Source organism: Lactuca saligna, chromosome 1 (assembly GCF_052625555.1).
Source record: "Lactuca saligna cultivar CGN05327 chromosome 1, ASM5262555v1, whole genome shotgun sequence".
NCBI classification, from domain to species: domain Eukaryota; kingdom Viridiplantae; phylum Streptophyta; class Magnoliopsida; order Asterales; family Asteraceae; genus Lactuca; species Lactuca saligna.
The window spans coordinates 68,426,904-68,441,513 of NC_136417.1; the positions used below are offsets into that span (position 1 = coordinate 68,426,904).

General features: G+C 33.5%; 1 protein-coding gene across 1 annotated transcript; it reads left to right on the forward strand.

Annotated features, from left to right (window-relative positions):
- Nucleotides 1–8,006: 8,006 nt before the first annotated feature.
- Nucleotides 8,007–11,641, forward strand: LOC145039267 (RNA-binding (RRM/RBD/RNP motifs) family protein). Its single transcript, XM_078987342.1, has 10 exons — nucleotides 8,007–8,163; nucleotides 8,508–9,757; nucleotides 9,835–9,972; nucleotides 10,196–10,279; nucleotides 10,391–10,432; nucleotides 10,520–10,612; nucleotides 10,699–10,809; nucleotides 10,889–10,990; nucleotides 11,085–11,164; nucleotides 11,249–11,641. The coding sequence occupies exons 2-10, from the start codon at nucleotides 8,570–8,572 to the stop codon at nucleotides 11,535–11,537; spliced, it is 2,127 nt and encodes a 708-aa protein (XP_078843468.1). The 5' UTR covers nucleotides 8,007–8,163; nucleotides 8,508–8,569; the 3' UTR covers nucleotides 11,538–11,641.
- Nucleotides 11,642–14,610: the final 2,969 nt, after the last annotated feature.

The following is a 14,610-nucleotide window of genomic DNA, read 5'->3' on the forward strand; positions in this document are numbered from 1 at the left end:
TATAAATAGTGACTTGTTATTTTGATGAATCAATTCTTCAAATCCAAGAAGATTAAGAAAACACTTGTTCGAAATCTCACTTATCATATTCCTTTGTGGAAGACATTTTTTCTAAAGAGTTTGTTATGATGTATCTAACCAATGCATAATACCATGAAAAATGAAAACAAATTTTGATTGCTATTTAGTATTTGCAATATATCTAAAAATAAAATCTATAGAATAGATTGGAAGAAATCAAGCATACCATATATGTTTGGAATAGATTTTGTCTTAAGGAACTTGAATTAGCATTATACTGTTACAAAGTTATGTACGTCTACTATTTCTTAATACAATCCTTTGACAAGAATTTCCTTTTTCCTCTTTTTGGATTGTAATTTTTTTTGGATATGGAGTGTGAAATTGAGATATTGATACAAGTTCTTTCTTTCCAAATCAAATATGTTTGTATCCAAAAGAGGTTCACAATAAGTTCTTTCAAAATTAACTATGTCTCTCTACTAGAGGTGTTCCAAATATGCATGTGATCCAAATATTTAATAAAGTAAAAAGATTTACAAATGAATGGATTAGATCGACTTGAAAAATGAAGATATTGTACAAGTTCTACATTTCATCACCACTTTGCGGAAAATCCATTGATATTAATATTTTAGATACCTATGACTCGATTGCTTGTTGAAATAGTTTCTATCTCCCAAAAAACATGTTTTTACCGACACACTAAGAAACTATTTTGTTTGGTGTTTTCTAGATAAAGTGGAATCTTTGGTTAGAATAGAAGTAGAAGCGATGTAGATTATTTAAGAATCGAAGTTGATTTGCCATATAAAAAAAGATCTTAACGAACTGCTATGAAATTATTACACGAGATTTAACCAATTGTATTGATTGTGGAATATCATTCAGAACATGAGTGTGTGTTATGAAAAGATTTATTGCAATTATCTCAAGTATGGAATGAGTCTCTCATGTACTTTGGTATCTTATTGAACAAAAGTAGTGATATTAATTGTTCATCATGATCAAGATTTCATATTTTTGGCAAGTCTTATGATCATTTGATAAGGAAGGTTTCAATTTTTTTCAAATGTAATATTTGAAGATCAAATTATTCTAAAACCTAAGCCTGACTCCATGAATTGTAGTTCTCACCGGTGAGTAATTGTGATGCAAGAACAAAACCATGGACTGCCGAATGGTGATGATAAAAAGGATGTGTTCTATCATCCATGGGGGATAAAATAGAACCACAACCGAAAGACGATGGTGAGACATTGGTCGACATGGTAGAAAAACACAATCAACAAACACACAGATGGAATGGCTGATTGGAGATATAAGAGATGACGATCGGAAAACAAAATTTGAATTGGAAGCTTGAGCAATCTCTCTGATACCATAAAGCGGAGAATCTTTTATTAATTGAAAATGAGCCTAAGCTCTTACAACTATATATAGACTTCTAACAAACTAGAAACAAACTCAATAACGAATAATAACAACCTGAAATATAAGCTACAAAACTAACCCTCAGCTATTACAAAAATACAAAAACTATCGAAAGATACATTTCTATATCTAATAATATTATCAATCAAATTGTAGTATTATTCGACATGAAATGTTTGAGTTCGGTTAGATTACATTGTATGGTATAACTAATTATCTGTTCAAATGGAGAAAGAGTAAAAAACAAAATATGTCAAGTTCTATAAAGTTCACAAGATTGATAACTCAAATGATTGATAACTCAAGTGACTCAATTCAACTTAAATCTTGTTAGATATTCAAATATGCACTCCATTTAATTCACTAGGGTAAGCCAAATTAGCAAATACGTTTTATACATAAAATTGGATTACATGGTTAACAATTGCGTTCATTATTTATAACACATCATCCCGTCTAAAAATAATATAAAAAATCTTCGGCCGATAATTTTTTGAAAAATTTATATTGCAATGACTTATTTATTTCGAATAACATATATTTGTCAAGTTTTTACTATATGATTTTATTTTTACACAACGTGTGGTCCTGCACTTGGTCTTTTTAATAACTCAAGTTTTATTAAAAATAGTTAGCAAAGTGCTAACAAAGAATTACAAAGGAAATGATAAAATTGGGTTTGATAACCATGATACACGATTAACACCGATTTTTCTATTTCGAATGACAAAATAATTATAAGAATAGTCAATCAATATATTAATAACAAATTCCTTCTAGCATTGTTGTCACAGAAAATCATTCCAGAAATTCCAAAGAAACCACCACATAGTCATGACAACATATTCTAAAGCCATACATTTAATAATGGAAATATTGCAAAATAGATCCATTGCACCACGTCATCCACGATTATGAAACCTGGAATGCTAACATCACACACCTACCAAGAAACCTCCATAACTCAACTACAACTTCATAAGTAATAAAAACATGCTTGAAGTCTTCCATCTCCGAATTACAATAACACACAACGGAAGGAATGTCCATACCTTTTGCGTCCACGTTAACTCGAATATGAAATATATTTAACCATAACATTTCTAACACTAATGATGCTTATTCATTATTATAGGTGTAACACCCGGATTCTCGAGACACATTTCTGTTGTGGATTTGTGGTTTTGGCAATGGCCATGACGTGGTGGAGGAACCACCACGATGTGGCGAGGTCAAAGTTGGCTGTGTGACTTTTGCACCACCACGACGTGGTGTAGGTCACCACGATGTGGCAGTTGATCTGACCTAATCCCATGATTATTTTAGGGTTCCATTCATAGTTAAACCTCTCCAAACCCATTTTAGGGTTCATCCTCATCCCCCAAACCCCCTTTTACCCTAACCCTAGCCCCCATTGAAGTTGTGAGCTCATGTTTGGTGCTTTTGGTGACTTTTAAAGGAGAATGAAGCCTTTGGTGAGAAGTATCATCTTGCAAGCAACAAATTCATCTTCTAGCTTCTCTTATGGAGTTGGGTGAGTTTTAAAGACTCGATATTTTTTTTGGATAAGGTGTCTAAGTCCATAACTATTTCTGGTATGTACTTGACCCGACCCGGCATGGTCCATTTGGGTTACATGGCATCATGCATTTGGATAAACTAAAATAAGAGAAATAACACTTATGGTTTATTAATATATTAAAAGTTCTAATGTATTAATAATATTATTTAATTAGTATTGATCAAGAATTAATCTGGAATTAATTAAGTGATCAAAAAGGAGACTAATTAAATATATGGTTTGATTGTGTAAATCATCCATACTTATATAGTGGGCTAGATGCTCCATGGATTATCAAGTTGGGCTAAGGTCCATAGGATGCTCCATGGGAGTTACAAACCCATGGGTCATGGAAATGAAGAGTCATGTCACATTAGGGTTTACATGGTGTAACCCTAATTGTAACACACTATATAAATGATATGAAGCTCACCAAAATCGGTTACTAGTGGAAAAATAGAGGGCAAGCTGTGACATCCCCAATTTCATGGTCAGAAAAGACCGATTTGTTTATGCTTTGTTTTATAAATCAGAGTATTCGTTTAAAGAAAACGGTTGCGGATTTTGTTCCCAAAACAAAATATAATAAGAATTTATCAAAGTCTTTCTTTAAAGAAATGTATTTTCATTAAATAACAAAATCTCGGGATGTCATGTTCCGATACAGACCAAAAGTATTTTCATTAAACAACGGTTGCGGAATTTGTTCCCAAAACAAAATATAATAAGAATTTATCAAAGCCTTTCTTTAAAGAAATGTATTTTAATTAAATAACAAAATCTCAGGATGTCATGTTCCGATACAGACCAAAAGCATAAACAATATAAAATAGACCGTATATTAGCTATTTATAACTACTGATCTATAATCTAAAATCTCTCGTCAAGTCCACCAACTTATACTCTTGTACCATTACTTGTAATGCAAAGAAAACTGAGTGGGTCAGGTTTGCGAGCCCGGTGAGCATATAGGGTTTTCGACCCACAATAATATAATTATTATATTCAATCATCAAACAATCAACCCAATTACTCATCCCCATTATCTTCTTTATTTCTCAAGGTTTTACCCTGTTAATCAACTATTATTCCTTCATTCGTTCCTAAGGATTGACCTAAGGAATTAGCACAAACTTCCATTGCTACAGAAGGCGCATCTGCCAACATTATCCTTTAAGAGCCTCTGCCATGATAACGACATTCACTATTAGGCGCATCTGCCAATATTATCCTTAAGTGCATCTGCTAGTATTATGACATTCTCTATTTGGTGCATCTACCAATATTATGCTTAAGTGCATCTGCTAGCATTATGTCATTCTCTATTTGGTGCATCTACCAATATAATGCTTAATCATCTTTCATACCTCATCATTTTATCACATACCAACTATCTCATCTACCCATGTTCTACCCAACATATTTATAGATATAAAATACATATACATTTTAACTCATTTAAAAAAAAACTATATAAAACATCCATTCCACACTTATCTCAAATAAACAACAATATATAAACACATAGCATGTATTTCATAGAAAATACTTCATATTTATGTGTTAGAAGAAAGTAACTATACACTCACACATATAAACAATAATATATATAAACGCATAACACGTATTTCATAGCCAATACTTAATATTTATGTGTTAGAAGAAAGTAACTATACACTCACTTGATCAGAAGATGATCGAACATCACTACGCCTTGTAGAAGTAGTATTTTTTGGTAGATCTGGAAGATCTTCAAAAAAACCGGGCTTCTTGCGGGCAAAGCTTCGGCTCGGGAATCTCACTTCTCGGGATCTTCGGGTTTCACGATTTGATTCGGGTCTCGGGATGAAACCGAGGCTTTGGGGGTACTTCGGGATGGCTATAGAAGGTATCGGGAGTGAGAGAGAGGAGCTGGAGCAACCCAAACTCGGTTGGCCCTTCAAATCTATTTATAGGGAAAAATTTGCCCTTGCCACGTCGTGGTGGCTGGGTCGTCACTGCATACGTCATTGCAAGTGGGTTTGACAGACTCCAGAGCTCTTGCCACATCGTGGCACTTTTACCACGTCGTGGTGGCTGACAGTTTTGGGGTTTCGCACCCCGAACTTCAGAAATTCATAATTTTCGCATACGAACTCCGTTTTCGATGTTCTTTATATTGACGTGTAGGTGAGAATATTCTCTACAACTCTTTTTTAGACTCTGTTGGCTAATTTTGATTTTATTTTTAATATATTATAAATATATTACTTTTATATTATTTTTAATAGGTCGGGACAGGAAAACTCCGTTATAAATTCATAACTTCTTCATCTGACGTCCGTTTCCATCTATCTTTTTATCGTTTCACTACTATCGATGAGATCTTTGATTCTCATTTAGATTATTTTGGCTAAAAATCACTCGATCTCAAATCGAGGATTCAGACTGCATACTGCTAAGTCGAAACTTTGGAAAAATCATAACTTCCTCATACGAAGTCAGATTTTGGCGTTCTTTTTATGCACGCTTTAGGTTTAACGTATTTTATGACTTTTGTTTAGATCGATAAGTCTAAATATTGCTCTAACGTAAATTCACTTTTTACGTCATTCAACGTCGTGCCGGTACTGTCGCGGAACTTCGACGGGTCATAACTTCTTCGTTATAACTCGTATTTCGGCGTTCTTTATATGCACAGAATCCTTGTAACATATACTACAACTTAGTTAAGATTACTCTTTCTAAATAATCTTCCATCAAAAAGTCATTTTTGACGCTTATCGTCTCTAAATTGACTAGCCCGGATCTACCGGCGTTACACAAGCCGATTTCTAAGTGCGACATTCTCTCTCAAAGTTTATTCTAGGAGCATTTTGTGTTGTGTGAAACATTTGAGGCATCACACTTAGGGTGCTAGGCTCTCAAGGTTTTCAAGGAATCAAATCAACTACAAGGTATGTAATTCTAGCAATCTTTTATGTTTAAATTTCCCATGTATGCTAGATAGGATTATGAACCTTGGAAAAAGTATTTTGCATGTATCTTAGTCAAACATAGATTCAAGGTTTCTAGGGTTGCATGAACACCTTAGGAGTGTTAGAATTCTCAAAACCCTTCACTTTTCTTATTAGGTTGTTAGATCTTGGATTTTGGTCCCTTTTCTTCATGCTTTGTGGGCTTTGGAATGTGAGATTTCATAAAGTTCGTAACTTTATGAATCTCCAGGCCATTTGGAGCATTTGACTATTTGGATCTGAAGTAGACTTGACTTTTGAGGCCATGCATGGAATTTTGGCCATTTTTGCTCTTGTTTTACCCTAAAAATAGAAAGGATGTGCATGCCCCTAAAGCTATGGTTTTTATGGTCCAGAAGGTGTAGGAAACCCTTGTGGAAACTTTGGAAAAGTAGATCTAAGGAATTGGTGCTTGATGAGAATCTTGATGCATTAAGTCACCATTAGTGATTAGGTTTGGGAGTTTGGTTTATGGAAGGATTTGAGGGATAAAATTGGAAACATTATCCATTAAGACAATGGGAAGCTTTAGATCTAAGCCTTGGAGTTGTGTAGTTGGAAAGAAGGACTTAATGGTTTAAGTTGTCCAGGCCCATCACTACGACACGGTTTAGGTCGCCACGTCGTGGTGACTTGGTCTAGACCCGTCTGTTTTAGCGGTTTGCGACCATGACGTAGCGAAGGAGGCCACGACGTGGTGGCCAGCCGAGTTGACTTTTGACTTTTGATTTTGACTTGGATTTTGACCAAAGTTTGACCTAAGGGTAATTTGGGTATTTTGAGTTGTAATGAGATTGGTCAGTATTTGTCGGATAGGTGATGAGTAGAGATGATATTCGGAGCCGAGACCTATTCAACTATTTGTTCAGACCAAGCTGTCTTCTCATTATACTATAGGGTCGAAGGCACCAATTCCGGTCCATTGGCTTATGTTATAAAAGAAGACTAGGGGGTGGCCCTTGGCACTTGTATGAAAAACCTAGAGGTGGCTCCCGATAAATTGTATGCAAGTACAAGGATTGGACCCTAGCAGATATATGTAGTGTGCTAGTTGTCTTTGTGATACTTACATGGAAGACCAGGAGGTGACTCTTGGCACCTGTCTGTAAGACCCAGGGTTTTGGCCCCCGGCTTGGCAATGGAAGACCATGATACGACTCATGGTATAATGGAAAGACTATGGTTGGCACATAACAATCTTTATTGTATGTATGATATGTGGTATTTTGGGAAACTCACTAAACGTTGTGCTTACAGTTTTATGGTTATGGTTTCAAATACTTTCCGTACGAAAGGGAATGATCCGACGTGACTGCACAACATCCCCCAAAGTTTTTCATATTGGCAAATTATGACCTTTATTCTGATGTTTAAATAATATATTCACTGTAATCAATTTAGGTTAACCTTTTTGTATGGTTTACTGTTTTAAAAATGAAAATTTTACTATGAATTTTTAGGACGTTACAATAAACTTGGTGATTAAATTGATATGACTCTTATTTCCACAATAAGGTTACCTCTAACAATTGACATAAACATTTTAAACACTATTATAATTAATTTTCTAACGATGTCAGTTAGTTGCACTTCAACGTAACACTATCAATTTGCAACACTTGTTCCTTTTCTAATGGTATAATTAGAACCATAACCGAAACTGACAGGTACGTTGTACGCAACAAGTAGCAGTTCCAAAATATAAAAACATGAACCATAACCGTTTCTAATCGGTTCTAAACTTTAGGTACCGAGATTCAATTTTAGAAACTTGTAGTTCCACAATGGGTTCCGATTCCAAAATCGGATACCTAGTTTTACCATTCACCCTTGGTTAAGAAGACCTCTCTTTATTTGCTATTAAGCCATCTTTAAGTTAGATGGGGTCAATTTAACTAATTAATTGAACTTGAAGCGAATTTGGTGGTAAAAAGTGAAATGTTTGCCTGAAATAGCAAATTAAGAAAAGTACAAGTACCTGAATTGTCATTCATCAGAATAACTCGAACCTAGGTGATTACGGCCAAACAGGCAGCAGGGATAAGTTCTGTTGGAAACAAGGCGACGTAACAGTAACCTACCATAGGACTTCAAACCGCCGCCGGCGAAGACGACGGTGACGCAGACGCCCCTTCGTATCTTAGCTTACAGGTAACATATTGAATCTTCTTACTCCTAAAAGTATATTCTGTTCTTCGTTCCTCTTCATTAACTTTATATTACCATTACTGGTATTGGTTCCTAATATATTTATAGAAACATTGAACATTTCTTTTGAAGATTGGCGGAACTATGCCGTTGATTCTTGTTGTGTCGAGTTTTTCTCGATCGAAACATTTTCTAAGATCAGAAATCGCGATACCATAAAAAAATTTGTGTTTTATTTTAGGGTTTTTTGGTTCGTGGTTTATCGTGTCAATCCTGTATGATGGATGGTTCATTTCTGTTACACTCTATTGTATTCTTTCTGATCATTACATTCCTTTTAACTGCAGGGCTAGGGTTTTAAATGAGAGTTAAATAGTTAATGACTATCGAACAATAAGCCTCAAGCACGATGAGAAAGCCTCTAGGGCACAAGGAAAAGTACTCAAACAGATACGAGATCTCACAGAGTCACTTCATTGATGGCACAGCTGCAAGAACAAGACCTTATAGCTTCGATGAGATAATGCTTAGAAGGAAAAACAAAAAGCTATCTGTAAATGTTGAAGATCAACGACTTGCTTCAGAGATAGTCTACCCTAAAGAAGCCGAAAGTGTCTCTGGTCGTGTAGAATCTGATAGACACAGACAAAGGGATGAACAACCTGCTCCTAATGAACCCTTAACTGTAACTTCAAGAACAAAAGAGAACAAATCCATGAGGGAAGACCAAAAAAGAGTAGAAGGTGAACACAAAGAAAGTGTCGATCTTCAAAGAAGATCAAAGGCTGGTAGTGATAACACAAAAGATAGAAGAAAAGAAAGGGGTGTTCATGACTTTGGTAGTGAACATGAAAAGAGACATGGTAAAGATTCTTCAGTAAAAGAAAGGGACAGAAATATTGAGAGGAATAGAGGGAAATCTGAACATCTCAACAGGCTGAATCAAAATGGATACGATGAGAGAAATAGAGACAAGAAACTTGAATCAAGAAAAAGACATGAGAGAGAGAAAAGAAGGTCAAATTCACCTTCACCAAAGGGAAATAAACCAAGATTACATGATGTGAAAGATCATGAAGAAATGTTATCCTCCTCACATTCTTCAAAAGCAGGAAGATTCGATCCCAATCTTGACAGAAAAAGGGTATCAAACAATGGATCAATCAACAAACCTAAAAGACACGATTCATCTGTAAGTCGCCTTGGTGGCTATTCACCAAGAAAGAGAAGAAACGAAGCTCCATCTCCAACTGAATCATCACCTGTGAAGATCGAATCAAAAACTCCTAATCCATTGACTTCTTTTCTTCCAAATTTGATGTCATTAAACAAAATTGAACTCCCTAACATGGTTCCCCTTACTCCAAGTGTTCCAATTCCAAAGCCAACATTTGGAGTTCTTTCATTTCCTTCATTGATGAATACATCAGTTGACTCTGTTCAGTTGACTCAAGCAACAAGACCTAAAAGAAGGATTTATGTAGAAAACCTGCCATCTTCAGCCTCTGAAGCAGCTGTAGTGGAGTGGCTTAGTGGTTATCTTCGACCTTATGGTTTAAATCATCTTCAGAGCACTAATCCATGTATTAGCTGCATTGTAAGTGTCTCTATTTTATTTTGCATGTTTTTATGAAAGTGGAAATGGAGTTTTTGGTTATTATGGTTTTACTGAAGGTGAATAAGGATAAGTGTCAAGCTCTTGTGGAATTTCTCACACCTGAAGATGCTTCTACTGCTTTAAGCTTTGATGGAAGGTCTTTCAATGGCAATATTCTTAAAATCAGACGCCCTAAAGACTATGTTGAAGCCACTGTAAGACTGATAACCTTTTCCTTTATGGTTTCTAAATTCTAATAGCTAAATGCCAAAACAAGATCTTGTATTTGGCATATATCATTCTTATGTATGAATGTAGATTTGTAAATCTTTTAGTAATATAGTATTTATTTATTTATTTTATTTTATAAATAGTTTCTTGTTTATGTGGTTACTATTTATGTTAGCAGGTTTTCAGACAGTTGCTATTTTCATGCAGACTGGTGTGTTAGAGAAGCAGCCTGTAGCTGTAGCTGGAGGAGCTTTTTCAGTTAAAAACATTGTTCAAGATTCTCCTAATAAGGTTCACTTTGGAAAATTTTTAGATTTTTTATAGCAATCTACTTTTTATTTTTATTTTTTATTAAAAAATCAATATTGTTATTTCTCATTTTTGTTTCTTGAAAAATATCAGATTTTCATTGGTGGGATTTCAAAGATTATTACTTCTCAAATGGTAACAAACTATTTCTACATTTAAAAAAAAAAAAAAAAAACTCAATTATCTTTTTTATAAATAATGTACAAATTATATGATTCACAGATTATGGAGATTGCTAGTGCTTTTGGACCTTTAAAAGCTTTCCATTTTGAGCATAATTCAGATCTTGAGACTACTCCATGTGCTTTCCTTGAGGTATATAAATATAGTTAATTAGTTTCTATTCCGTTTGTATTTATGGTTATATTTGAATTGACGATTTTGCCCTTTGAATCACACAGTATGTTGATCAATCAGTGACTATCAAAGCATGTGTTGGTCTTAATGGAATGAAATTGGGTGGTCAACTCTTGACTGTAACTCAAGCAACTCCAGATAATACTTCTTCAATGGTAAAACTAAAAACTAAAATCTCATTTTCTTCATTATATAATTCCAATTTTGCCCCTCATATTTAATAAACATCATTAGGAAAAAAATCATGGAGACAATGACCACCCGTTTTATGGTACACCTGCACACGCACAACCGCTTCTCCAGAAACAAACACAAGTCCTCAAGCTCAATAATTTGGTATGTTAAATTTAGAATCTATTTTCTTTTATTATTTAAATAAATAGTTAAATTTATTTAAATAACTCATTATTTATTTATTTTAACTAAATAGGTGGACCCACAGAGCCTATCGTCACTCTCTGAACAAGAATTTGAAGAAATAGTAGAAGATGTACGCCTCGAGTGTTCCAGGTCTAACCTCATCACAACCCTATTTTCAGTGGAGGGTATTTTCGTCTTTTTGCTTAGTTTTGAATGTAATGTGATGTGTTGTAGGTTTGGCATGGTGAAATCGGTTAATGTTGTGAAGCCAACCAAGGTGTTGTCTACAAGCCCAGATAAAGAGCCGCCGCCTGAAGATGTGGCGGCTCCTACTGGCGGCGGTGATGGTGGTGGCGTGGTGGTGGAGGAGAGGTTTGAGGGTGGTTGTGTGTTGGTGGAGTATAAAAGAATAGAAGCTTCTACAATGGCAGCTCATTGTTTACATGGAAGGGTTTTTGATGGAAGAATTGTGAGTGTGGAATATGTTGGACATGATGTTTATTGTGGTAGGTTTGAAAAATGAGGATTTTGTAATTTTGTAATTTTGTTGATTTTAGTTTTCTTTTTCTTTTAAAGTATTTTTGTAATTTTGGTTTTGGTGTGTTAAGTAACGATGTTGGTTTTGTAGATGGAGTTTTTCATTTAATGTTTTGATGAATATCAAGTCACCTTGCCATTTTTGGAAAGGTGTAGGGGGTAGGGGAGGGAATAAAGGTTTTGAAATTTGGAGTGTGAGAATGATTATAGTCGATGGAAATGGAGAAAACTTGCACATGATGTGTGAAAATCAGAAAATGTACAATTTGTTTTTTTTTTTTTACCAAGTTTTGTTTGTGTAACTCACCTTGGGTAAATGACAAGTTTAAAAGTTGAATAAGAAAAAGGTAAATTGTACCATTTGTAGTAAGTTGGGTCTTTTCATATTCTTCACTTGTTTTTCTCTCCATTTAAGTTTCAATGACAATGTGTGTTTTGTTTTGTGAAGACTATAAGTGCACAATGGGGAAAAAGACAAATGAATAAGATGAAGTATGAAAAAAGGAGAAAAGAAAATAAGTGTTTTCAAGATACATAAGAGAGAGAGAAGGGGAGATGACCAAAGTTATGTCATCACATTAGGTGCACAATGCGCAAATGATGTGAGGATAGCACTTGATGATGTGTTAATAGGGACTATGAAGTGTTAGATTTACTTATAATAGACTAAAATAGTAGCAAAATGAAACTTTAGTGACTAATGATGCAGCAAATGAAATGAAAATCTGGAATATATCCATAGCTTTTGGCAAACACGAGTAATAATTCTTGTAATTTACTGTTAACTTTTATTTAATTTCTAAAAAGTTTGTGAATAACTAATTATTTATATCCAATTACAAAATTCATGTTAACTTATAAGAATAAAAATTTGGTAATGTAACTAATATACTTTGGACGATTTTCGACATCCTCAACTTTGTTTCTCAATAAGAAAAGACATTTTTATGGAGCTCATTTAAGAAGAGTATATCCTCAAATGATAAGTAAATAGATACGAAGAAAAATATAGCCTCAAACAATAAGTAAATTGATAGACTTTCATCTCTAACCATAACAATGACGTTTACTTGATGTTATTCTTCGTATGATTTTTAGAAAATAAAAAGTTCAGGTCTTTTTATCGATAATTATAATTTTTTGTTATAAATTATGTCGGTTCTTAGAAGGAAATGCTTCACTTAAACTGATGTTATCCTTTGAATCATTTTAGAATAATTATGTATGATTATATTTTCATATAGGAAATTTTTTATATATGTCCTAAATAAACAACAAAATAATATATTCGCAATGCCTAATTTCTAAATATCACACACACACACATATATATATATATAACAAGTTTCCAAAATAATTAGGAGAGACTTCACTCACCCTGATGTTATCTGTCGTAGACGTTGTCGCTGTCATACGACAAATAAAATCGCTACTACACATCGTTCTCTCCTGCATCGGTCTCTCACATATATTTCAAAATTCAGATATCATGTATTCCAATAAGATACAAGATAGGTATTATGGGCATTCCAATTTTTTATAATTATAATGACATTAAATGATTATAAAAATGTTTAAAACATTTAACAAAATAGGATAGTTTGAAATTTTATTTAATGTATATATATGTGATATTTAAATATTATTTTGAACAAATATAATATTTTACTTTAAATTAGATATAAACTACTATCCGTATATTATCAATCTTTGTACAAATCTTGGGCGTGTTTAACAAAAGTAGCTGTTAGCTGGAAGCGGTTAGCGGATAGCTGATAGCGGGAAGCTGTAACTTTTATTTGTTATATGAGTGTTTGACAAAAGTAACTGGAAACTTTTTAAATATATAAAATTACATAAGATGACAACTGATTAAAAATAAATAAATATATAAATATATTTTTAAAGGTAATTATGAAAATTGATTTCAAAAATTCAGTAGTGTTTTGTTAAACACTATATGAAGTAACTTTTAGATTTGAAGCGTTTTGTTTAAATTAAAAGTTAAACGCTCGTACTATCAAACACAATTTTTTTGTTTAAACTAAAGCATTTTGTCAAAAACTAAAAGCTAGAAGCTCCCAAACGCTTCCAAGGGGGTGTTTGGGATTGCGTTTGAAAAATGCTTATTTACTTATTGGCTTTTTGAAAAACTAATAAGCAAAAAAAAAGTGTTTTGCAAACTCAAAAGCATTTTTTAGAATAGTTTTTCCATAAGCTTCAATAAACACTTTTTAATAACTTCAAAAAGCATTTTTTAAGCCAAACACTTTTTAACTTATTGACTTATTGACTTTTTCATTATAAAAGCTTATCCAAACACTTTTTAAAAAACTCTTTTTACCATCACTATAAGCAAATAGACACTTTTATCTAAAAACAATTTTCTAGTTAAAAAAGCACTCCCAAACACCCTCCAAAATTTTCTAGTTAAAAAAGCACTCCCAAACACCCTCCAAAAGTTTCATGCCAAACACGCCCGCTTGTATGTTACTTAAAATGACATTACCTTATATGGTTATCAACTCGGAAAAAGGTTGGAAAGTTGATCAACTTGCCTTTTGCCTTTTCAAATGATTGACTAGAAATTCAAATTTTCATATTTCTATAATGATTTAGGATCATCATGTCTTTTTACATTGAATACATGTCAATTTCGTTTTCGAGAATAATGAAATCACAATCACCTGATTTATTGGAATCTAGTTAATATCGATATTACCGAAGATGAGGAAGATCCATCTAAGATATGTGCAACATGATGAAGGTTACCCCATCAAATATACTTTCGGTCACAGCTTACACCTACAAATTCACAAGAAGAAAAATAATACCAACTTCCCCAACAAAACGGATAAAAGTAATACCTTATACTTGCTTGCATAATGTGTGGCTATACACACAAACTTACAACAAAAGATACCCACAAAAGATAAAAAATATGACTACCGAATGGAATCCTATAGTTTTTGGTGTATTTGTCATATTTTCTCTTTCCCGTTTATACGTGGTTCATCTAGATGGCTATATCATTTTAAAAACAAATTACAAATACATAA

Excerpts from the sequence above, each read along its gene's own strand:
- LOC145039267 (XM_078987342.1), top strand. The coding sequence starts at position 8,570 with ATGAGAAAGCCTCTAGGGCACAAGGAAAAGTACTCAAACAGATACGAG. Across the intron at positions 10,810-10,888 it reads CAGATAATACTTCTTCAATG|GAAAAAAATCATGGAGACAA; the intron begins GTAAAACTAAAA and ends AAACATCATTAG. Across the intron at positions 10,991-11,084 it reads TCCTCAAGCTCAATAATTTG|GTGGACCCACAGAGCCTATC; the intron begins GTATGTTAAATT and ends TTAACTAAATAG.